Here is a 26,284-nt window from a genome sequence, read left to right as displayed (position 1 = left end):
GCTGTTGTTGCAGCAACCGGTTAGTGAACATTTAGAGCTCATGCACTTCTAGTTTCTTGTTTTCATTTTCATCGATAAACATTGGTGAAATGCGTTTAAAATAGATTTTTGAATATTTTTTAAAATTCTGAAAAATTTCAAAACATTGTTTTCAATATTTATGAAAATGCATTCTCTTTATCACAATTAAAAAGAAAAGGTTCATAACCTAACGTTATTCCAGCAACTCACATGCAAAGTAAAGATTGAAAGTGAAAATAGAAATATTGTTAGAAAGTAAACGGTCTATAACTTTGTTATCCGAGTTCTTAGACTAGTAGTAGTTTATCTATGTTATCTTATGTTTCATTGTGTCTCTCTTCCTATAGGTATCTTACTATTGAGCTTTTGGCGCATTCGCCAAAAGAGACGTCGAAGAAGGAAAGGATCAAGCTCTGGCAGATTGTCCAATTTATAGTCCAGTATCAACACTAATGTAATTATAGAACTTGTCTCCAAAGAAATTCCCCTGTAACATTAGCATAGTTACAAATTCATGAGTTGTTTTCATCAGCATCACTGTAGGAAGATAGCCTAATAAGTTGCTTTTTTTCTTTTTCTTTTCTTTCTTACCTATAGAGTTGTAACATTTTTGCTGTAATGTAATGGATGCTTTACAAGGGCACAAATTTTCTGATGATGAAATAATGTATCTGAAATGTTTATGTTTTATTGGTAAATCAAAGTTTTATGACTACTTGGTGCAATTAAGCAAATGATTGCAGTAACGGTAAATTTAGGCAATATAGTTTAGGATATGTTTGCAAATGAACATTTAAAAATGTAAAAAAGAGAGGCTCATTGCTTAAGTTAATAATTAAAACTAAGTTTGAATTAGCTTCTCCATAATCACGTTTCGAAAAAATGTTACTTGGAATAACTTACTTGGAATAACTTATTTGAACTTATGATATAAACAGTTACATTAGTTTTTTAATATACTTATAAAAGAAACTGAAACATTTTTAACTTTATAAAATGATTTATGAAATAAGCATTTAATCATACTAGTTATCCAAACTGTGTTCCAAAACTAATTACTTTTTGCTACATTTGTTGCAATCTGGATAGTAAACTGGTTAGAATTCAAATGTTTCTGATACATTCTGTAAAATGGTTGTGTAGTGGTAACTTTAAAACCACCTTTTGAAGCTGCTGTATTATTTCTTCATCTTGATTTTATCACTCCTACTCTTTTTTCTACACTCAAATGTACAATTTGTTGTCATTTACAGTTATATTAGCACTTAGTTTGAATTTCTAAACTTTGAATTTTATATGAATTCAAATCCAAGACAGACATCATCCTTGAAAACAAAATTTAGGGACCAACTAATTAGTCAAAATGGTATTTTTTTTTAATTAAGTATTCACACTAATTTTTTTTTTCTTTTATCACCGCATAACAAGAGTTTATCTACACTCAATGTTGTTTTTCTTTTTCTTCTAGAAAACATAGGTATTCTTAGTCCACAATCAAATTCTTCTGAAATACTGAAATTTATTTAAAGAGTTTGATATTTTTTAACAAATATTCTTTTGAGATGAAACTCTTTATCATATATTCAAGAAAATTTATCATATATCAATTGTTTCTCATTGACAATGGATATGATTATATGACAATGAAATCTTCAACTTTTTCTTCACAGTGGAGCTCACGTTTAATAATGTTATGTCCATGTTACACTGACTTTTTCTTTTTCTTATTTATTTTAATATATTTTCTTTTTTTTGAATGTAAAAGCTGACTTTGCTCAAACCGTGTGAAGTTTAAAATTTATTGTTGTTTCACCAAATGGAATGATGAATTAATTTGTAGCTGTCTCTTTTTTAATGATTCAATGCATGTGACAAATATCCTTTTGTGATATAGTGAGTCCAAAAGGTACAGCTTTTTCATATCTGGCATGCATTATTTTTACATCCCACATGGTATAATATAATCACCAATACCATAGGCCTCTCTCTCTCTTTAAGGAATTATATTATCATTCTTTGTTTTAATTTCGATTAAGTTTTTTATAATTTAAACTGTTTAAAGTTTTTATAATTAAACTGTTTAATTTCAAATTAATAATCAAAATTATTTACAGTTAAAAGTGAATCTGAATTTCTAATTTTTACAATTAAAAGTTATTTACTGTCTAATTTTACTATTTCTTATACATTTTTTATTTCTTACAGTTAAAAGTGAATCTGAATTTCTAATTTTTTATTTATAATATAATCGAAAATTAAATTTAATCAAATATAAATATAAAAATAATTAATAGAATTTGATACTAAACTTAAAAATAAAATATTAATAATAAATTTTAAAAAATATTTGATTTTATCACAAGAGTAGTTTTGTCTTTGTATATAATTTAATAAATTAATATTTAAAATTATAAAAATATAAAAATCATTTGAAATTTTAAAATAAATATAATTTGTTTACAAAAGTATTTTTCTCATTTACATATCTTTATTTATATTCTAACAAATAAAATAAAATTATTTGATTATTCATGATTTTTTCTTTTAAAATTTAAATTGTTTATTTTGTATAAATATAAAATTATTTTGTTACTTATTTAATTTTTCAGTATTTTTTTGTTAATTTATAATATTTAAAATATAATAAATTAATTTAAAAAAAAACTAATACGTAATTATTCACAATAAAAATTTTGTTATTTAAATATAATATTTATTATATCATGATAGAGATCATATCATAATGAGATGTATATCAAGTACATGACAAAATAAAATGTTATCATGTTGGTTATCTTATGTATAACAAAAACATGATATGATAAAGTTTATCTTATCATTATCCTATCTTTATCCAACTTTATATCATATTTTGTCTCTATCATATTTTGCACGTCAAATAAACCATTTTATGTTAGACTCAACTCGATCGATAATCTAGATCGTGACGACTAAACAAACATAATTAAGTGAGTATAAATTTGATCGAAAAAGAAAAGAACATAAAGGAAAGTTATTTAAAGAAAAAAGATGTAAAAAAAGTTTAAGGTAATTTATTTAGATTAAACACTAATTGTATTTCTATTCATATTCAAACTCAAGATTACTAGTTATGTTAAAACATATGCATGTATAATATTATTCAAACACTTTTGAGTGATATTTATCTAAACTTTGAAAATCTGCGGAATTTGAAGAAAAAAATCAATCTAATTATAAGAAAGACTATTAATTAGTTCATTATGTCAAAAAAATATTAATTAGTTCATAGAAAGAAAAAAAAAGACTATTAATTAACTATATCTAGAAATAATGTACTCATATAAAAGCTATTCAACTAAACAATGATTTAGTTTGGTCAAAATGAATAAAGGTTTCTAAGACCTTCATTTTAAGTATTTAGCAAGTTGCTTTTGCTTCACATAAAAAAAAGCTCAAACATATTTCCTCTTTAAGCATCAACACTTTTGATCAAAAGTTCAACTTAATATCCAATATTAACTACGTTCAATTAATTCATTTCTTTAAATAATTACATTTGTCAATTATCCTTATTCCCACCAACACAGCTCCAAATATAATTTCATAATTAGATTAAAAGAAAATCTCACAATCAAGCAAAAGCCTTATAAAAAGTTTGATATTTATGTATTAACAAAACCAACCAAAACCTACTTTCAACTACCATCAAATTGACACATGAACAACAATGGAAAAGAAGGTTGATAATGATGCAATACATTTCCAACCCTTAAAGCTTAATAAGGAAAAAATAATAATGAAAGAATCAACTGTGTTATTTGTTGTATACCTTGATAAATACAAGTAAAATATATGAAACATTTTTGGTGAAAAAAATAGTAACAATAATTGGTAAGTCACTCTCCAAACATGTCAGTCAAGCAAAATTCAACTGTGCTGCCATAAGGTGAAAAAACAAATCAATGACATGATTTTATACAAGATAAAGAAAAAATTATAGCAAGCAATTTGTGTCAAAGGCTCATGAAGTTCCACTGAATCCTTGACTGTTCTTCAACTTTCTCATTTCCATTTCCCTTGTTGTTTGGCGGCTTTGGTTTTCGCTACTTGAGCCGGACGGGTTTAAACCATACTCACTTGTAGCTGCACTGTACTCGCTGCTTCCGGCATACTCCTGAGTTCCTAACGCCATTTTTCGGAACTTAATCATGTCTTCCTTGTATTGTTGAGTGTCATAATCTGAGCTTTCATGAGAACTGTAAATAGTGCTGTGTCCCGGTCTAATTCCTTCGTTAAGATCCGCTAGTGACACGTCTCCTTCGAGAGCGCGCACAACCTATAGTATGTATAATTATTTAGACTCAATAATAATGACTTTTACAAGTTGATCATCTGTTAGTTACAATTTAAGAAGAAAAAAAAATCAAAAAACTGATTAAAATAAGAAGCTGTTTTGAATAGCTACTTGTAAAAATCATTTTTTTTCAAAAATTGTGATTTTCATTATCGTAAAAGATGAGTTTGGCATATTAATAATTGATAAATGATAGTATAACAAAGTCTTCACTTTACCTGGCTCATCTTAGGTCGACGCTTTGCGGAGTGACGAGTGCAAGCTGCAGCGCACGCCACCATACGAGTCATCTCATTAGGATCAAATTCATTTTGGAGCCTTGGATCAATCAGAGAATCCAAATGATCTTCTTCTAAAGCACGCATGAGCAAAGGCCTAGCCTGTAATGACGAAAGATCGAAATAGTTAAAGAAAAGATACACAGAAAACTCTCTACACCTACGAATTTACAGTTGCAAATTATATTTAGCCCTCGAGAAATGAGCAGCACGATAATACTTACCCACTCGACCAAACTATCCTCCATGTAAGTCTGATTTTTATCAACCGGTCGTCGTCCAGTTAATAACTCGAGGAGCATGACTCCATAGGAGAAAACATCTGATTTGTCTGTAAGTTTTCCACTAGATGCATATTCTGGAGCCAGATACCTGTAAACAGAAATTGATAATTCATGAGATCAATATATATACAGACACATACATTGGAGACAATATTGACACGTAGACACGAGTGTAATGCATTTTTTCAATCTATCAATATACAATAGAAGATTTGATTGGATATAAAATTTTGTTCATACCCAAAAGTCCCCATCACTCGAGTCGAAACATGAGTATTGAGATCAGAGGCAATCTTTGCAAGACCAAAATCTGCAACCTGTCAACAGAAAATGATACTTAATTAAACTACAATTCACAATTAGAACATTTTAAAAAAAACATATCATGCACATGAGGCTAAAAGAACGCATAAAATTCAGAAGGAAGACACATAAAAGAACATTACATACCTTTGCCTCAAACTTATAATCCAGAAGGATATTAGCAGCTTTAATATCGCGATGAATGATCTTTGGATGACCTGAACAAACAGAAATTACAATAAACATTCAGTTTGACGTAAACTCATCCGAGGCTGAAAAAAACAACAGTCAAAGTACAGAGTACAGAACATACAATCTTCATGAAGATAAGCGAGTCCTTTTGCTGATCCTAAAGCAATTCGCAGTCTTGTTAGCCAATCCATCGTTGGTCGTCCTTTTCCTGCATTTCAAAAACAACCATAAGACCATTTCTAGCAAAACCGTTGCACTACACAAAAAGAATGACCGAAACAAAATGTACCATGTAAATGGAATTCCAATGTATTGTTAGGAACAAACTCATAAACAAGAAGCCTTTGAAACCCGGTGCTGCAGTATCCAACAAGAGAAACAAGATGTTTGTGATGAACGCGGCTAATGATCTCAACTTCGGCTTGAAATTCGCGTTCTCCTTGTCCACTTCCAGCCTTTAGTTGCTTAACAGCAACCTCCTTACCGTTTGGGAGGACACCTCTATGAACATATCCAAATCCACCTTGTCCGAGGAGGTTAGCATCGGAGAAACCGTCAGTAGCACGCGCCAACTCTTCGTATGTAAACGTGCTCTTTGTGAAGCTAAGCGCAATGCCAGGAGAAGGAGGTGGAAGCAGTTCACCGCCCGAATAGTTTGATCCTGACCCACCACTGCTGTTCACGAAAGGAGGAGGAGCCGGCGGCGTGTAAGATGGAGGACGCGGTGCAACGGGGGCAGGAGGTGGTGGCTTAGGCATCATTGAGACTGCGTGATTGGAAGGAGGCTGAGCATTATGTTGCCATTGGTTCGGAGGACCGCCATAAGATTCAACTGCAAATAGTCAAGAAATCAGCATCAAATGAACAATTATCATTGAATCTATTGAATACCAATTTTCTTTCAACATCAACAAAAACACAAAATAATGAACAATTTTCTTGAACAAAACTTAATAACTAAGAATGAATTAAAACTGCATTAGTACTAACCTTCATGCAATAGAGTAACATAACATAATTCACACCAAACTATAGCTTTATAGTCAAACAAATAATTTAGCTTAGCTTAATATCATTAAATAAATCTGCCATAGAGTAACATAATTCACACTAAATTTTTATAATTGTTCCAAAAACCAAATGCAGGAAATTCAAAACTGAAAGTTTCACAGTCTGAATCCATCAAAGTGACAGTTTATCAAACATATGGTGTGTGATCAGATCAAGAAAGAAAAATCAAAGACAACAAAAAGAAACTAAAAAAATTCAAACTCATTTTCAAAAATTAACACTGAAAAGTAAAAAAAAAAAAAAAAAAAAAAAATACAAACACACTTTTAAAAAAAAAAACCAAAAAAAAAAAAAAAAAAAAAAAAAAAAAAAAAAGCTTGAAACTAAATATAAGATTATAATCTGAAAAATTGAAGAACCTTAGAATGAAAATTAAGAAACCCCATCTGAAAAACTGAAGAACCCTAGAAGTAAAAAGAGGAATTGAAATTAAAGGTTTCACCTTTGGGTCTCTGTTGTTGCTGATGATGACCATAGTATTCTTCATCACGTCTTCTTTTCTTTTTTCTACAGCATATACAGAGAATGCTTAGAACTACGAGAATCGCCACTGCTCCGACGGCGATTCCGACGACTACGCCGGTGGAAATGCTTGAAGACGATGAAGACGACGGAGGAGTTTTGATGGCCGGAGGAGTTCTGGAAGGAGGGGGAGGCGAGCTCCGTGTAGGTGGACTCGGAGTAGTAACTACGCCGGTGGGTGCCGGCGGAGATGTCGACGGCGCGATGGGTGACGGCGGAGATTTTGACGGTGGAGACGTTGGGGGTGTCTTCGGAGGTGGTGATGAAGGAGTAGCCGGAGGTGGTGATGAAGGAGTCGCCGGTGGAGGTGATGAGGGAGTCGCCGGAGGCGGTGACGAAGGTGTCGCCGGAGGCGGTGGCGAAGGTGTTGCAGGAGGTGGTGCTGAAGGTGTGGCCGGTGGTGGTGCGGCAGGGGTTGACGGTGGAGGCGCGGTGGCGTTGCCCGCCGGCGGCGAAGAAGGTGCCGGAGCAGTAGACATAACAGAAATTTGAAAAAAAAAATAGAGATAAAATAACAAAAGGGAAGGTTGAAAAATGAAGATTAATGAGAACCCAAATGAAGAAAAAGAAAAGGGTATGTAATGATTTTTTGAGAATGTGTTTCTCTCATGAAAAAGATTGAAACTTTGAGAGAGAGAAAGAGAGAGAGTAGTAGAGAAGAAGGAAAAAGCGTTTTTGAAGTGAAGAAAGTGTGGTTTTTGATTCTCTATTTTGAAGCTGTTTTTTTTTTTTTTTTTTTGGTATTTGTCTGTGTATGAATTTGTGTTTATTTTTTATTTTATGTTTTTAAGGTTATTACGTTATTGGTTGAGCCAACCAGAGAGGACAATCTTGGTAACATGTGGAGCCCACACGAATTCTCCACGGTCCAATTTTTTTTTTCTTTCATTATTTTTATTTTAATATATGTTTTTACATAATCATTATTTTAATTCTATTTACTAACAATTGATAGTTATAAAAGAGTTTGGATTTTATCTTCTTCCTATTTAAGGTGTGTAAATTTAGTTGTTTTATTACTTAGACAACAAAATAATATTCTTTCATCCATTAATAAATTTAAAAAAAAATATTTTTATCGATTTATATTTGTTAAGACATTAAATATCAATGAATTATCAATATTATAAATGTATAGTGAAGTATATTATTTTAGAAATAATACAAGTAGTATTAATTCAATAGCATATTTAAAAAGAAAAAATATATATTAAAACTGTTTTTATTTTATGATTTTTTTGTTTATAAATGAATCGATCATATGAATAAATGAAATAACAATTATATTAGTCTCATAAATGAAATGATAACTACATAGATATTTGATATATTAAAATCTAAATTTGAATTTGAAATGCTCATTTATTTTCATATTAGTATAATTGAGTTTTGTGGATGGACTTTTTAAAGAAAAATAAAGTAACAATTGGATTGGTTTTATTTTTTAACAAACAATTTGTTACCAAATCAACTCTAAACAAAGGGAATGTATGTGAAGTATACTTATATATATATTGTGTAAAATATTTTGGAATAGTTATGTATTTTTAGTCATTTGTCAATTAGTATAATTTTTTATGTACTTTTGATGAAAAATTTAAAAAGTTTAATTAATATATTGTTATTTTTGAAGAAAAAAATATGCATGCATCCAATTACTTATTAAAATATTTTAAAGTAACTTCATTATGTATACCTCCATAGTGAAAAAATGGTAATATGTGATTCACTTCTCATTATGCATGCGTTATTGTGTAAATTTACTTTATATGTAAAATTCAATTAGAATTCATGTTAGCTCAACCTTATTATTGAATTTTAAAATTAATTATTTTTTATTAGATATCAATGTAAGTTATTTTTACCTTGGCAGTGTCATTAATCTCATATCATTTTTTTTATTTTTACTAATTCATATTATTAAATACTAAATGTGAACGACTTTTTCAATTGAGATTCAAATTTCGATTGTTACATTATATAATTCTAATTCTTTCTTCTATATTCAATGCAATTTAAAAGTGTTGGATTTAACTTAACCAATAACTTTTTGAAATATAATTTGACTAATAATTTTGAGCCAATATAGTGTGATACACTAGACGTTTAATTGAGTCCATTAAACATGTGATAATTGGTTTGATTTTTTATTTAATCGAATTCATTAAAAATACAATTCTATGCGTCGTTATGAATAAGATAGTGATCTCTAATATAAAAAATATATTTATTATCTTTTATTTTTATTAATTAATTATCATTTAATTTTATATCACTGTCTCAATTATAGAAAAAAAGATGATAGTTAATATCTACTTTTAAAAAATATGATCAAAAAGTGGTTAAAATTTTATAAATATAATTGATTGTGGATCACAATCTCTATTATCATTTACCTTATTATTTATGGGATCTTAACTATTCTACTTAAAAGATTAATTCATCTTTACAGTTATATGTGGGGCATCAAATTTAAACTCCCCAATAAAATTTAATTATAATTCTAGTTATTAATTCATTACTCGTTTTGGAATATTCTCTTCGCCTTTTATTTTTGTTTATATTGTTGCTACTCTGTCTATTTGGTGATTGGTCTTTTTTTTTTTTTTTGTGTATGGAGAAAATTGTCATTGGTCCATTACGGTTGCTTTTCTTTTCTTCCTTCATTTTTGGTGTTTTCTTCATTTTCTTTTTCACCTATTCATGTGTTTATTTTTATGATTTAATTTATATTTATATATTATATTTAAGATTTGAATATAAAATTTTACAGTTATATGTAAATTTTTAGTGATAATTACACAATCTCATTTATAAATAAAAAGAATATATAAATAAAAAATACTTATTATGTATGGATACTCATAATAAAATATATCATATTAAAAATTATATAAATAATATTAATTAAAAAGAATGTAATTAAAATTGAAAGAACAAATTATTTTTAAATAATATTTTTAACAAATGAATTAATTACTATAGGATAAGTGAGTAATATATATTTGAATTGAAATAAAAGGCCTATTATTATAGACCAAAAAAGTTTATAATTTTTACTGTGTTTGGGTGCTCGAGGCACGTTTTATTATCAAAAATCAACACGCAAGTGTGTTAATAAAGAATTGTAAAATGAGTCAAAAAATTTAAAAATCTTATATAGAAACTGTTTTGATTTGGGTGAAAAGAGAGAAAAATCATAAATTTTATGTTATATATATTTGGAAAGCTACGCGTTGATTGAGGAAGAGTAAATTATTGACTGAGTTTTATATATTAAAAAAGAAAAGAAATTGTATTTAAAGCCTACCAAATTTGTATTTATATTTTCCACACCTACGTGAAGAATAAGACAATTTGGCCTGCATGTGACAGTTGTGAACTCAAATATTATAACCAAAATTGACTTTAATAAATAAAAAATTAAATAAATTATTTCATCCATTATAAAATAATTGTCAATTTGAACAAATATTTATCTTAAATTAATTATTACTTTTTATTTTTAATATAATTTTTAAATTTATGTTAAATAAAAGATGACCGCTGCAATTATTAATAATTATTTTTAAATGGATGGAATAAATAATTAAATTATTAGAGGAGTTGGCTATTCAATTCAACCGTTCACACACTTCACTGCAAAAAGTGAAAATCCTTGTCTAAATCTAAATCCTTGTCTTTTCCTCCTTAACTTAATGTTTAATGATTTTACTTTTCGTTTAAAAATGATAAATTAAAAAATGTATAAATCTTACTAAATTATGTTTATAGGCCATTGATATATTTTAATAATAATTAATATAATATGTGTAAATAATAAATTGAAAGTGATGTATATAATATTAATTAAATGATATAATTAAAAATAAATTAAAATTATATAGAAAACTAAAAAATCATATTAAAATTATTTATGTAAAATAAAAGTGAAAATAAAATTGCATTGTAATTGCTCACTCTATCCCACTTTAATTGTAGTATTTATAAACTAAATAATATGTACATGCATAATGTGTTTAAACACTCAAATGAGTGTGCTCTATTGTGGATGTCCTTATATCTTAGGTCTTAGCTACATTTTAATTTTTACTTATGTTTTACTTTTCATAATTTCCACTATTCTTAATTATTTTTTTTGAATTTTATCTTTTTCTATTAAATTTTTGTGATAAAATATTATTATATTTAATTTGTTGTATATACTTTGTTTGACTAGTTTTCTTGTATATAATGCATGTCAAAATTTGAGTTATTTATTTAATATTGTGATTTTTTTTTTATTTTGGTCCTCCACGATTTTAATTTCTGGCTGTACCTATATAGATCTCATTAAAGGCATTTATTTGTATAAAAAATTGTCTACTTAGAGTAGAAAACTATTCACTTTGTTAGCAAAGAAAGTTGAAGAAAATGGTTCACATCATGAAAATAGAATACCCCTTCAACCCTCTCTAGAATCCAATAAGAGACCACACCTTATAAAGAAAAGATGCAATAAAAGATAAACACTACAAGATAAATAAATTTTAGAGGAATCAAAATCTATCTCAAAAACATAAAAATCCATTATAAAATTGTAATTAAAAATGATCATAAAATCTTTATTTTTTCTTATTGTAATATTTTACAACGGTTAAAACCTGATTTAAATAGCGTCGGTGAAAGTCGGTTTTAGTTTGATGTGATAAAACTCTCTTTAAAAAAGTTATTTATGATTATTAAAATTACTAGAGAGTCTTTTTTTTTTCAAAAATTATTTTATTGCAATTTAAATTACCACTAAATGGACAAGTATTTTAAAAAGTGTTTTTTTTTAAAAGAAAATACAAAATAAATTCCAAATAAAGAAAGAAAGTGAAAAAACTTAGTTCAAAATGTGAAAAGCTTGGTAAAAAAATGTATGAAAAAAAAAAGTAAAAAATTTACTAATAATAATGTGTGAAGACCAAAGAAAGAAAGACTAAAATAGAGTTTATAAAGATCGATTCTTACTATTTATATCAACAAAATATATCTTTTTTTTAAAGTTCATAATATAATTTTTTTTATAATTTAATGTGTTTGACTTGAAGCAATTCTAATGAGTAATCTTCTATGAAATTTTTCATAAAATGTAATGGTGAGAACAAATAAATAAAAAAATAAAAAATCCATGCATGTTAGTTTTGTGATAGCAATTGACAATCCTAAATTGTCTAAGTTTTACACCCCAAAATCATCAATGAGGTTATCATTTACTAAATTCAAAATATAACTAGAACAAACATGCCCTTATCCAACACAACCACTTGTTGCAAAACCCTATTTTTAGTCGATTACATATCTTAGATATTGTCACCTAATCGAATTCATAAGCTTATCCCCTACCTTTGAATCCACAAATGATTACCTTAATTAATATGCAACAAGTGAGGACTCCCTTAATTTCTTTGCAAATTTAATATATTAACATCTACTATTATATTTTGGTATTTTTTTTAAAAAAGTGTTATTATTATTATTATTATTGAAGGAAAAAAATTCTATGTGCATAGATTTGTGAGGACGATGACAATAAATAATCTAAGAACATATACTTGATTGTTCGAACTTCATGAAATAAATTGGTTGATAGCTCATGCAAATATATTGCCTAAAAAAACTAATGCAAATATATTTCTTCAACAAAAAAATATGCAAATATTTAAGATTTTCATTCCCCCAAGTATAAATCTAGAAATCATAATTTTAAATTACATATGTGGATATTGCGTCTGTAGATTATGGTCGTTGAGGTGTGAATTTATTTTTTATTAATACAAAATATTATAATTTATTTTTAATTTTATAATTTATATATGTTTTTTATTTTATCTTTAATATTTTATAATTATCTCATTATCAATTTTATTTCACTTTAATATATCACTAATCTTTTAAACTACATTCTAAATCTATAATACAAGTACAAAGTAAGATAAAAAAATAATATTTTTAATCACTATATAATTAATTGTTGTCTGATACAGTGTGATAAATCGTTATGTGATTATAATTTTTGTCGAATTACGATCACACCTCAATTGCATTTTAATACAGTTGTAGTCACTCTCGCAACCACAATATTACAGTTCATCGAAGCAGTCTACCATATTGCAGTTCATCGAAACAGTCCACAGTATAAATCCTAAATAGATATAATTTAAAAATAAATTTTGGAAAGAAAACTAGCTAGGTGTCTAATCTCCCATTTCTAATGAGGTAATTATCTATTGATGATTAATTGTGATTGAGTCAATATTATTAGGTAACCCATAATTTTGTTTTTATTTTAAGAAAGACAGTTTTTTATTTATTTAAATATATATATAGTAGCTGTTACTCTAAGTAAGAGGTAAGAACCAGCTGGAAACCAATGGCTATCCACACAGCAAGACGTGGACATGCTTTCTCAAAATATCAAAAGGAACAAATTTTCCAACTTGTGAAAGTTAAATTAAGAATCTAACTTCATATATTATTATTCATTGCTTGAGATATTTTGTAGTAATTAATGTAAGCAATTAAAAAAATATACAATGAAGTAATATTGTTTGTGTATTTTATAATATCATTTATTTGAAGTGATTTTACTTTAAAAATAAAACTTATTTTTGGAGTTACTCAAAGACATCAAATATACAAAAATTATGTGTTGGATTATATGATGATAAAAAGTAATTTTGAATTTTGATTATATAAAATTGATTATTGTTAAAATTGAATTGAATATAAAATAATTTATATTTGAATGTATTTACATAAAAATGAGTTTAACAATAAATTTTAAGTGAAATTAATACAATTTTAGAGACAATAAAGCTCCAAACCTTAAATATTAAATGAATTAAAATCAATCCTTAATTCAAAATCAATTATTTTCATGAACAATAAAATATTTAAAAATTAATTCATAACATGTACCTAGAATCAACTTTACTTTCTCAAAAAGGACAATCAAATATTTATATACCAATCATAAGATATATATTAAGACACATTCTAGTTCAAATACTTTACTTTTTTTTTCATTTGTCTTGACACCTGTGTTTTTAGGAAAAAGAGTTTTGACAATCTAAAATTAAGTCGGAAGATAAGTAAAGTCTAACTAATAATTAGTGAAAGTATTTAATTGTAAATTTTTGTAAAGATAAAAGACCTATATGCAAAAAGAAGATAAAAGATTGATCTTTTACAATTTAATGAGATAAATGACATTGAATGTAATTTTGCCAATCTTTTATAAAAAAATAAAAAAAAAACAAGATAGTATAATTGTTGTGTTTTTTATTCATTTACATATTTAAAAAAATTATAAGTTGCTTTTCATAAAAATTTATTTTAAATTAATTTAAAAAGTAGTATATAATTTATTATTTATAATTGTTAAAACAATAAAAAAATTATCATTGATGAAATGTATACACCAAACATATAAAATATTTATTATTATATGCAAATCGAACATTCCATACAATAATATTTATTTTATCATTATCTGTTTATGCAATTTTATATTGAATTTGATGATTATGCACCGATTGTATTTTACCGTCACTCAATGAGATCTCATCCTCCTATCATTGTGATGTAAGTCTATTTTATAACATTTTAAAAAAATAACTATCAAATCTTTCATTCTTATTAAATTTTAAGTGTGTTTATTTTTTCTCACGGAATGTTTCTTTATATTTTTCTAAAAAGACAAATTAAAATAAATTAAGTTGACCATAATGCGTTTGGTCGACAGCGATTGCATGGAGCAACTTAGCTTCTCGAACAAAGATGCCTACAAGGCATAACATTATGATAATAATAATAATAATTTGTATCATTTAGAGTGAAATATTAAGAATGATTATTATAATTAAAATATTACAGTTATGATGTATCTATAATATTTACTTTTCATTTATCATTCAATAATGATATTATTTATTTTATAATCTCTAAAATAAATTGTTTACTTTAAATGAATGGATTTTTAATAACAATATATATAGCTTCTGAAAAAAAGAAAGAAAGAAAAGCTAACAAATATTATATTATTATAATTTTTTTTTGATGAGTCTCGCAATAACTTTTTTTTTTAGAGTATTATTAATATATATATATATATATATATAATTAAATTATCTTAAATTTGTTTTACCAACATATAATTTAAATATGTTTTAAAGAAATCATGATTATTTGAAGAAAAAATATCGTATAGTTGGTTTAGTTAAGAATTATAAAAGCAATAAATAATTTGATTTATAAAAAATTGAATATATTATTTATTAATTTATTTTTTGAAAATATTCCAGTATTGGTTTGGTCAACCAATTCATTCTAAGTATAAATAGTTTATAAGATAAGTATAAAAAAAAATATTAATATAATCTTAGAAAATTTAAAAGGACATATAAATAAAAACAAAATTTTCGTTTAAAACTGATAACTAAAAAAGGAAGAAAAAAAAACATATGGAAAAAAAATTAAATAAAAAGATATCATCTGTGGATGAGTTGTTGGAAAATGAAAGATATTCAAATCAAATTTGTGCGAAGATTCTGAAATTTGAGATTTGATTAATTAATACACTTTGACTAAATAATTTTCCCATTTTCATTAACTTCTGTAATAACAAGCATTAATTTTATTAATACTAAACGATTTCTATTGTCAAATGCAAGGTAACATCCATATCTACAAACTTTAGTGAATAAAACTAAGCACATTTAATTATCAGAATGAGTTAAAATATCAATATAAATTTAAAGACAAAAAGAAAAAAAAATTAGTTCCTCTCTAACTTTACCACTAAATATAAAAAAAAAGTCAAATTTTAATAATTAAATTTTTATTTATTTAATTTTTGTAAATATTTTCAAATTTTTTTAGTAATATTGTAAAAATAGTCGCATCGAAGCTCCTTGATTAGCACAAAATTTTAATACATTAAAAAATACATTTTTTTTAATATAATAAAAAATACTTGCTGTTGGGTTTGATGAAACCAAATATATCCTTAAAAAAATACTTTGAGCTCTAGAGATTTATCCTCGAGTTAGATAACATCATATAAACTACAAAAAAAAATTCATCAAAGAGCAATAATGCTACTATTAGATATATCTTATATGAGTTAGTTATATATATAAGTTAAATATAATAATTAATTGATATAATTAATTATATTAATAAATTGTCATTGATTAGTTATATAAGTCTTATATATTATTTATTTGATTAATTTTATTTTATTTAATATAATTTCGATATATTTTTTATTTTTATATATAATTTATATCTAGAATTATAGTAGTTACCTAATGTAATATTTTATTATTTTTAGTAAATTCTAATCAATTAAAATGCTTTACCTTTTAGCTTTGTTTCTTAATAAAGTCACCTTTGTTGGAGAACACATATTCAATCTTTAATAGTTTAGTTTTAATACAAAATTAGTAAATTTGATATTTCGTGCATTTATTAGCATAATTAAATTTAGAGAAACGATGTTTTGATACATCTTTTGACATTGGACAATAATAATACAATTTTGATTTTTTTAGTGTTATTTTTTCTCTTTTATTTATAATGTCGAACTTTTGTATTTAAATAACACATCTCTCAAATTTATTACATAAACTATTAATATAATTCAAAAATTTGCAGGATGTTAAAATTAAATGATGTTTTTATAAATAAAGATATTTTACACACAAATATATTCATTTATCCAAAAATAAAATAAAAAACTAGATATTCAAATATCTATGTGATGTCGTAAGAAAACAATATCTATGAAGAACTTTTTGTTGTGTTGTTCAAACCCAACAACAATCTTAGGTGGGTGTGATAGTCAGATATATGTCACATGGATACTTTTTTTTTTTTTTTAAATTATTTTTCTCCCTTTGATAGCCACATGGTGGGTATCAAACTTTCAATTATTATATATTTGTTTCCTACTTTTTTCATAATTTATGCCGTAACATTCGTCTAATTTGGATTATGTGGACCAAATATGTTATTCTCATCCAAATTCTTTCAATATTCTTTTGGCATAGTTTAAAATGTATTATCAAATTCTAACTTCTCATAATATATTATTTGTGGCGGGGGAGTAAATTCGAAGCGGATGAATAATCACTTCTATACAAATTAGTTGTATTTTATTTAATTCTTTTTAATTAAATTGATGAAATTTTTTCATTTAGAATAAAATAAATAATATTAACCGTTAATAAATAATTATTGATGTTAAATATATATATATATATATATGATTAGTTATGAGAGAATAAAATATTAATTATGATTTGTTAACTTTACCAATTTTTTATTTTGGAGAAACTAAATATTAATTAATTATATAGTTATGCAATATTGATTAATCTTTTAAGCTTTTTCATGATTAATTTATTTAAGTGTCAAAACATGCAATGCATTGTTCTTTTTTTTGAGTTTCTTTTAACTCTGATAAATTTAATTGGGTTTTTTTTATATATAAAATGTCATTAAAAAAATTTATAAATAATAATTAATTTCAACTAAAACGTATCTTTAATTGTCACATTAATTAATATCGTTATAGATACATTAACATTGTAACACAACATGAGTTTTTTATAACAAATTTAAACCGGAACTTTAAAAAGTATTAATATGATATTTATACAACTCAAAAGATAACATCATGTATTTTTCTTAAATGATTTTCATCTAGTTTTCAATTTTTTAATGTGTGTTTGATTGCACTTTTGGAATAGGCAAAATCAATTTAAAAAATAAATAATCGATTCTAATATTTTTTAGTGTTATCGAGTAGAATTAAATTATAATTTAAAATTATGATTTTAAAAAAAATATTAATAAAATTATTTATATATACAATAAAATATTAATAAAAGATATGAAATGTGTCTTTTCTAACAAAAATATGAAACTAGAAATATTTTGGATAATAGTGTTAAATATTTTTTGTAACCTGAAAATTAATAGGTGTAACTTTTAACTAGACCAAATTAATAATAAAACATGTGGAAATAGGATCAACAAGTTAAATAATATTCTTAATTAGCATAAACTCTTTTGAAATGAATTTAACCACTTTCTCTTTCTGTCCTTAATTAAAACCACATTTAAAAGAAAAAGAAATTATACCCTTAAATATAAATATTATTCAATTCATAGTTGCATTTATTTATTTCAAATTTAGTTTATGACATTTTTTTATAATTTAAATAATATGCATTAAAATAACTTTAATAAGTAATTAAAAATGAATCTTATTGTATATTTTAATTGTTACAAATGTTGTCTATATTTAAATCAGTTTCAAAAAACCATGTTCAATATATATTTACATTTTACCGAGAAGATGAATGTCTTGTGGATTTTTCAAAACTATTTCCCCCCTTTTTTATGAGATGAAGATTTGTTGGTTGTGCACGTTATAGGATGAACATGGAAAATATATTTATTATAACTTTGGTTTTCATTTTAATTTTAATTATGCCTTTATTTTGCTGCCAACTTTATATGCCATGTCACGCCAACATATGTGTGAGGCTGGCATTACAAGCCAGTCATTGCTGAAAGGTGTGCCAGCAAATTAATTCTTTTAACTATATTTGTGTATGTTTTTATATATTTGTGTATGTTTTTATATTATATTATTCTTTATACATAAATATTTATGTTTTATTTCAGTTTCAAAGAAAGGGTTCAGCCACATGTTTGAAATAGAAGGATCGAGTTTTATGTGTTTATTGACTACTAACCGCACACATTCACACAAAGACCCAACACATTATGAGATTTAAAACAAAATTATTAAATGAGTTTTTTTTTAAAATTTAATAAATATATTATTAATAATTTATTTAATAAATAAAAATTTTCTTTAATATAATTAATGATATTTTTAAATTTATTTACTATATATTTTTTAACAAATGAAATGAGACATTTTAACAGTTCTACGACAATATCAAGAATATGTAAAAAATTTCATAGTTTAGTTGAAGAAAAAAAAAATATATTATCTCATGATTTATCACTTTATAACTAATATTTCTCTAATCTGTGCTATTTTCATTAATCAATTTAATTGTAAATATTAAAAAAAAAATTGAGGCTTTTTTATCAAATAAAAAAATTTGTTTGCAGGAAGGCTTAAAGCACTTGCTTTAATTCACTTGAATTAGATTTTAGAAATAGTTGCTTATTTTTTTAATTTAATATTCTTTTAAATATTTTATCTCATAAAAAAAATTATGTTGGTCTACGCTATTAATACTCTAATTTTTTCTCATTTGAACTCATTAAAATTTTAGAATCAACCACCTATCAAAGTTATTCACCTTAAAATTTGTCTAATAAAATAAGTAATTCTGTCTTACATTAAATAATCTTTTGCTAAGAGACAAATTCCAACATTTTACTCGTCTCCACCACAAGATTCGATAAAACCATTTTTTCTTTAAATGTAATAAAATATCACATATTTTATATTTAAAAAGTAATTTTAACATTTAATAATTATTATTTAAATTTAAAAAGCAAAAAACGTGATGTGTGTTTATTATTTATGTAATAAAATCGTTCAGTTTTACCCTTTAATAATTTAAACATTATTATTTAATGGCCTTATTTAAAAATTTGTTTTTAAAATTGTTCTCACTTTTTAACAAACCACATTGTATAGTTAGAAAATGAAATACAAATGTGATTAATTTGTATGCATCAATAGGACAAAATAAACTTTCTTTTACATAATTAAATTAAATTCATTTTCTTTATTTATAACATTCAAAAAACCCTTTTGTTGTTTAATAGTTTTAAGATAACTAAAACCAAACCACATGAAAACTAGTTTAGCTATCTTTAACTGATGTGAAAATAAGTGAAACACCATACATAAACACCAATAATAGCTCTTTTTAGAGTCAATAATATCTCTTTTTTATCTCTTTTCAATGCAATTCAATTTAACTATTCAATTTAAAAAAGAAAAATAATAATTCTTAATATTTAGTCATTTGATAAAGTTCATCTTAGTAGTATACACATTTAATAATCTGGCTATACATTACACATAGTACAAACTAAATATTACTTTGACTATAAGCATCTCAATGGGAAATGCTTGATTAACATGAAGTCTATACATGGAATTCACAAACACATACCACTAAAGATTACACACTACTACAAAATGTTTGAACGGAGTTTTAGGTGAACATGTTGAGAAAAAAATCTGATCCACCTTGTTTTATGGTTTAGATTTATTCTATTGTTTTGATGATTTCAAATTGGCATCAAGGTATCAAGAAGTTCCAGGCAAATTGTTTCCAGTGCTAGAAAGTATAATGAAAGCACAAACAACTGAAAGTGAGAAGACTGATACCCAAGTGTTTTCTGTGTACATTTCCATTGCATCGGTGAAGGAAAACCTCGCTCGATTTTCCGCCCAGTTTCGAAGTCGGTCTGCTTCGGCTGCATACAATGCTCTCCCCTGGAATATATACATATGGCTCTATGTTATATTCAGTCACTTCTATTTTCTTAAATTAAGTTTATGTCTATGTGTCAGTATCGTGTCAGTGTCGTGTCGGTGCTGTATCTATGAGCATTTATACGAATGTGCATGCTGAGTTCTTTTATGACATTTGAAGTGTGTATTGATTTATTCTCAAAATAACAACCAATACTTACCTCATCGTCGAACCAGCGACCTCGTCGTAACCAAGCAGTGACCAATGCAAGTAAGATTCTAGGTGGAGTCAAGTAATTGATGGCCTTGCCTGTTCCCTTGACAACTCGCATCCGTGGAACTAATGTTCTAGCAACGGTTTCCGGAAGCTCGCATATGATGTTAAACATTTGCCTGTTTTGGACAGTTGAGCCACTGTGCACAAGAAGCCATACTTAACATAATGAAGTTACATCAAACAAACACATGAATGCTATTCGTTATAAGAATGATGAGGACCGGCTGAAATATAGTTGAAGACAGAAAAAGAAGTTGGAGCTTACAACATAACAAGATTTAGAGATGTACCTTAAAAGCAGTTCTGTGAGAACCATGCCTGGAGATGCTGTATGGACACCTACTTTCGATCGTTTGCATTCCTTCAATAGCGATCCCTGAAATTGTCTAAGGCCACACTTTGTAGAACCATAGCTACACATCGAACGAAAACGAAGTAAGTATCATTGGCAATCATCATCCACCATGACTTTTGAAGAGCACTCGCTCATATATACGTGCAATCACACATTTTTCGGATAACATAAATAACGCATTGTGCACAGACACTTTAGATTGAAGGCGCGTTTGATGTCTAACACCAACACCGAATCATGTTACATTCAATTTCTTCCATTTTTCAAATTATTATTGGTGTGAATGTGTCAGTGTAAGTGTTTTGTCTAGTGTCGATATTTATGGAATTATTAACAATTTTTCCCATGTGATATGAAACTACAACTCTCAAGAGAATAACTCACACAGCTGTCAGAGGCGTGCTAGAGCCGCCAGAACCTGCACCGTCCATATTAAATATGTGACCTGCCCTGGTTTGGTTTCTCATAATTCGCATAGCTTCTTGAGTACATAGGATAGAACCGACCAAGTTTGTTGAGACAATCTACAGAAATACCAACTTTTCAAGTTAACAATGAAGGTGTAAAAATGTATATTCATGAAAAGAACTTTCACAACTTCTCATTCTTAGTTAGACAGAGTGACAATTGATATTTCATTTTTAAACCAAAAAAATAAAAAATAAAAAAATTATTCATCAACATATACCTGTTTAATATCTTCATCACTAAATTGAAGCAATGGTCTAAAACCTTTATTTGTTCCAGCATTGTTTATCTGTTAAGCAATTTGAATTAGAAAACAATACTAAAGATTAGATTTGGACACAAGAAACAAAAATCACAAAGTAAGAAATAAGGAATCGTATGTAAAATTTTCATAGATGGAATAACAAAATTGTTAGCATAACGGTGGTTTTCTTCATGCTATAGTTACATATCACCGACACTTCAGATTGAAGGTGTGCACATGCCTCTGACACGAAACTGAGACATGTATCACGTGCCAGTATCACGTCGTGTCACTGTGTTTCTGTCGGTGCTTCATAGTGCTATAGTGTGTCAAAAACTAGCTTAACGGTGTTCAACAGCAAGAACGGCCACACTTACCCAAATGTCAATATGACCCAGCTCATTGACAGCGAAGCTTGACAATCTTTGAACATCATGAGTCTCGCAAACGTCACAAGCAATGCCTACAACTTTCGCATGAGAAAGCTTTGTCAGAGAAGAACCGACTGCATTGGCAATGCCTTCCTTTAGATTTTCCTCGAGCTCTTTGACAGTTGCTTGCACAGACTCAGGACTGCCTTCACAAAAGGTGAGAGTGGGAGCAACAACATGTTGTGAGAAACAAATAGACGATAAAAAAAAGCCACAAAAATGTTCTCATAGTTGGTAATACCACCTTCGAGAGGTAACTACTACACGATCTCCCGAAAGAAGAAACTCCCGGGCCAAGGCTTTACCTAATCCTCTTGTACTGCACAAATCATTTACAAGAAGCAACAAAGCAATGTTATGAAACAAACATTTAGATGTAATCAAAATAAATGCATATTTGGAATCACAGTAAGTTTGACAAAATTACTATGGCACTGCTAATTTTTAGAAGCTTCAAAGTGTACTTTGTCAAAATCACGGCGACACACCATAATTCTGCAAACTCACCGTCAATTCAAACATGGACTAAGCCAATTTGCAACGCCATATGTCCATGTAACGACAATATCTTATACAAAATTTTGATAAATACTACATAGAAGAATGCATAGGCTCATTGAATAGCAAAAGATGATTGAAATCAATTTCTAGAATAATAGCATCGAGTTAATGTACCTCCCAGTTATGACAACATTACGTGGACCGGCACGACAATAATCCTCCAACACCCAGTTAGAACCTATCATTGTCCCAATGATAACTCCACCAAGCCAACTATACCATATCAATGCATCCATTTGACTATCTCCACCTTCACAAAATTTCCAAAAATATTAACAACCCATATGAAATGAAGGATTACATTGATTATAGCGTAATTTTTTCACAAGTGGTTAATGAGTTTCGGTTAAAGCTGTATCGATTTGGAGTACCCGAGATCGATTCTGGCTAGAACAATTATTAGCCAGATTTTACTTACTTCTCAGATAACTCTGGATTACTATGGCCTTTCCCCTAAAAACAATAAGGTTAACAAGAAAATGTAATATTTTACACAAAAGTCCAATTATATCTCACATTTGTTCAGATATTTAAAAAATATATTATAACATGACATTTTGGTTAGATATTCAATATCTTGGTCAGATATGATTGAATATTTCTGCAAAACTTGTTTATACTATTGTATGGTTATTAAACACATAACTATTAAGAGAAAATATTTTCATATACACATTTTTAATTAGGAAAGCAGAATATGTGCCAACCTGACATCTGAAATCCAATTGCAAGGATGACTCCGGTGCTCATCATGGTCACAATATATCTTCCAATTTGAACAGCAATCTTGTTTTCACAAACAAATAAACACAATTATATTCAACATTCAATACAACACAAGACTGAAAAAAAAACTTAAATGCCATTCTTATTTTCACGAATTCACGATTTTAGTCCCATTGCTAAACTCGAAAATATACGACAACTTCTAAAATTTCATAAATTTTTTCTACTACTGAGGTTTGAGCTTACTTTTGCTAATATGTTATGCAATTTTTTCACTTTATGTTTTACTTTTCTAAAGTATACATTAATAATCTGAAAAATAAAATAATAAGGTTTAATTCACATATGTCTAGCCGCATGACTTGTCATCTCATTATTCAACTCGATATTTCATCAAAATTGAACCCGAACTTTGGCAAAAATGTTTTCTCAAACTTTAAAAACTCTAAACTATATTTTTCGAGGCAAATTCTAATATGAACCACCAATACTTGAAAAATATTTAAAACTTCGAACATTTAAAACTTCAACGACCACTGTATCTATAAGTAGTCATTAAATATATCTTCATTTCTATTATAGTGACTTAAATAATAAAGGTTCCAAAAAAAAAAAGAAAACAAATATATATCTTATATTGAATCGTATCAATCAAGTCATTGTCTTATACAAGGAGGGTCATGAACTATTACTTCTCAACAGTATCACTGATTGTTAATAGAATTTCCAAAATTTATGAAGTGGTCTACACTAGAACTCACCTATTTTCCGAATTAGAAACAAAGATACTAAAATCGTGAATCAACCGAATTAAGGACCAAAAATACATTTAAACCAGCGGAAAAAAACACAAGAAAGATTCATAGAACATTATAAACAAGAATTCACCTTAGATAGAACCTCATCAACCCTCACAACAGCTTGTCTATACTCATCATCCAACTTTGAACCCACCATCAAATTCCCCAACAAAACAGACCTAAAAGAATTCCAAAACCCACTTTCCCTTTGAACTTTCACCTCATAATTTTTCTTCAAATTTCTAATCTTTTTCTCCTTCACTTCACCACCATCTTCATTTTTAAAAGCCCTACACTTTTTCAACCCATCAAAATTATGACCAAAACCAAGTACCCCAGATGAAGTATAGCTACAAAATCCTTTTCTAAGCCTTTGTTGGTTCAAACAATCAGAAAAAAATTGAATCTTTGCAACTGTAGCCATAGTTGTGATGATAGAAATTCTATGGTAAATACAATGATCATGAAAATGTTGGAAGAAAAAAGTGTTTAGTTTTTTATAGTAGCATCTTGGTTTATTTATTGTTTGTATATTTTGGGAAGAAATGAATTATGAAAGTAATGTTTTTGTAGTTTTATGGTTTATGAAAATATCAGAGTGAGAAGAACCAATTGGATTGGAAAAAATGGAACTATACAAACGTAAGAAGGAACATAGTGGAATGTGATGACCACACGTTAAGGTAACCTCATCTTCATCGGTTGAGTACACGTGGCAATGTGGGTATGTAGACACGTGGCTTTTTTATTTTGCTTTTGTTTAATTTGATTAGTGAGATAAAAAATGAGATTTTGATACTAATATCCTACTTTATATTAAATTACCCTAATTTAAAAATAAAATATCAAATTGTCTTATTATTTCAACCTTCAGAAAGTTCCTCTGCGATCTTCATCGAATAATGTTTTTTTAAAGTCTAATAGCTTTGGGATGTAGTGATATAAATTTTTGTATTTATTCTTTTAATAATTTAGTTATTTATTATATAATAAATTAAAAATAATTAAAATATTAAAATATTATTAATAAAATAAAATACATTAAATTTAAAAAAATTAAGATTAATTAAATGTGGGAGAACAAATAATGTGTTATATTATTTTAACAACTTTTTCGTATTTTATACATAAATTTATATTATTAAAAATTCAAAAAATTAACTTTTTTTGAAATAAATTAATTTTGGGATTTTTTTAAATACTTCAAGTTTGTGTTATATTTATGAGTTTTGTCATTTTTAGATGTTTTATTATTTTATATTATTAATATAGATGATCTTACAAATTCATTTTTTTAATAAAATAAATAGTTATAAAACATAAAAATGTATTCAAACATATTTTAAAATATAAAAATCTTTATAAATAAACATTTTATGTCCTTGATGTGAATACTAACATGGGAAATGAGACATTTGCTAAGGATGAGTTGCATAACGAAGATGCAAAACGGTTTTATGACAAATTGATATCCACCAACAAGCCCATCTACGAGGGGGCTATCCAATCAATGTTATTAATTTGTGTTCAATTTCTGGCAATTAGGTCTAATTGGCATGTTCCACAAAAAGGTATATATTTTGTTACAAAAATGCTTAAAAGTGTATGTCCAGTGCCAACACGCTTGTCCGATAACTATTACCAAACAACACAATTGATTTCAAAGTTAGGGTTGAAGGTTGAGAAGATTGACTGTTGTAAGAAAAGATGTATGTTATATTACAAGGATGATAACAAGTTATCTGAGTGCAAAATTTGTCATTCTCCTAGGTTCATTACACGTAGGACTGGTATGGGAAAATACAAAGATGTTCCAGCAAAAAGAATGTTTTATTTCCCTATCATTCCTAGATTACAAAGATTGTATGCATCAACAGAGTCTGCAGCTGAAATGAGATGGCATCA

At 26.8% G+C, this 26,284-nt stretch overlaps 3 protein-coding genes across 3 annotated transcripts in view; 1 reads left to right on the top strand and 2 right to left on the bottom strand.

Moving 5' to 3' along the window:
• Positions 1 to 736, top strand: part of LOC101499133 (subtilisin-like protease SBT6.1) — a 7,429-nt gene extending 6,693 nt beyond the window's left edge. The window contains exon 10 of the mRNA XM_073364319.1: positions 339 to 736. Coding sequence (XP_073220420.1) covers positions 339 to 474 — 136 coding nt within the window. The 3' untranslated portion in view covers positions 475 to 736. The remainder of the gene's footprint in view (positions 1 to 338) is intronic.
• A 3,064-nt stretch (positions 737 to 3,800) lies between these two features.
• Positions 3,801 to 7,692, bottom strand: LOC101491738 (proline-rich receptor-like protein kinase PERK15). Its single transcript, XM_004512925.4, has 8 exons — positions 6,928 to 7,692; positions 5,704 to 6,246; positions 5,536 to 5,622; positions 5,370 to 5,440; positions 5,160 to 5,236; positions 4,860 to 5,007; positions 4,576 to 4,737; positions 3,801 to 4,339 (listed from the first exon to the last, which is right to left on the bottom strand). The coding sequence occupies exons 1-8, from the start codon at positions 7,484 to 7,486 to the stop codon at positions 4,025 to 4,027; spliced, it is 1,962 nt and encodes a 653-aa protein (XP_004512982.1). The 5' UTR covers positions 7,487 to 7,692; the 3' UTR covers positions 3,801 to 4,024.
• Positions 7,693 to 20,023: 12,331 nt separating this feature from the next.
• On the bottom strand, positions 20,024 to 24,951 carry LOC101491424 (probable chlorophyll(ide) b reductase NYC1, chloroplastic). The gene is made up of 10 exons (XM_004512924.4): positions 24,468 to 24,951; positions 23,561 to 23,639; positions 22,968 to 23,103; positions 22,537 to 22,611; positions 22,239 to 22,434; positions 21,838 to 21,906; positions 21,534 to 21,673; positions 21,085 to 21,207; positions 20,739 to 20,931; positions 20,024 to 20,538 (listed from the first exon to the last, which is right to left on the bottom strand). The coding sequence occupies exons 1-10, from the start codon at positions 24,801 to 24,803 to the stop codon at positions 20,350 to 20,352; spliced, it is 1,536 nt and encodes a 511-aa protein (XP_004512981.1). The 5' UTR covers positions 24,804 to 24,951; the 3' UTR covers positions 20,024 to 20,349.
• Positions 24,952 to 26,284: the final 1,333 nt, after the last annotated feature.

Source organism: Cicer arietinum, chromosome 8 (assembly GCF_000331145.2).
Source record: "Cicer arietinum cultivar CDC Frontier isolate Library 1 chromosome 8, Cicar.CDCFrontier_v2.0, whole genome shotgun sequence".
Taxonomy (NCBI): Eukaryota; Viridiplantae; Streptophyta; class Magnoliopsida; order Fabales; family Fabaceae; genus Cicer; species Cicer arietinum.
Note: the sequence above shows the minus strand (reverse complement) of the source record. Positions and strands in the feature narration are given on the sequence as shown.

What these genes read in the sequence shown, in the direction of transcription:
- LOC101491738 (XM_004512925.4), bottom strand. Translation starts at nt 7,486, where the DNA reads ATGTCTACTGCTCCGGCACCTTCTTCGCCGCCGGCGGGCAACGCCACC. An exon ending in CGAGTGATGGGGACTTTTGG is followed by an intron (nt 5,008 to 5,159) that starts GTATGAACAAAA and finishes TTCTGTTTACAG; the next exon opens with GTATCTGGCTCCAGAATATG. An exon ending in GTCGACCTAAGATGAGCCAG is followed by an intron (nt 4,340 to 4,575) that starts GTAAAGTGAAGA and finishes TACATACTATAG; the next exon opens with GTTGTGCGCGCTCTCGAAGG.
- LOC101491424 (XM_004512924.4), bottom strand. Translation starts at nt 24,803, where the DNA reads ATGGCTACAGTTGCAAAGATTCAATTTTTTTCTGATTGTTTGAACCAA. An exon ending in AGCACGCCTCTGACAGCTGT is followed by an intron (nt 21,208 to 21,533) that starts GTGAGTTATTCT and finishes TTCGATGTGTAG; the next exon opens with CTATGGTTCTACAAAGTGTG. An exon ending in CTCACAGAACTGCTTTTAAG is followed by an intron (nt 20,932 to 21,084) that starts GTACATCTCTAA and finishes TCTTGTGCACAG; the next exon opens with TGGCTCAACTGTCCAAAACA.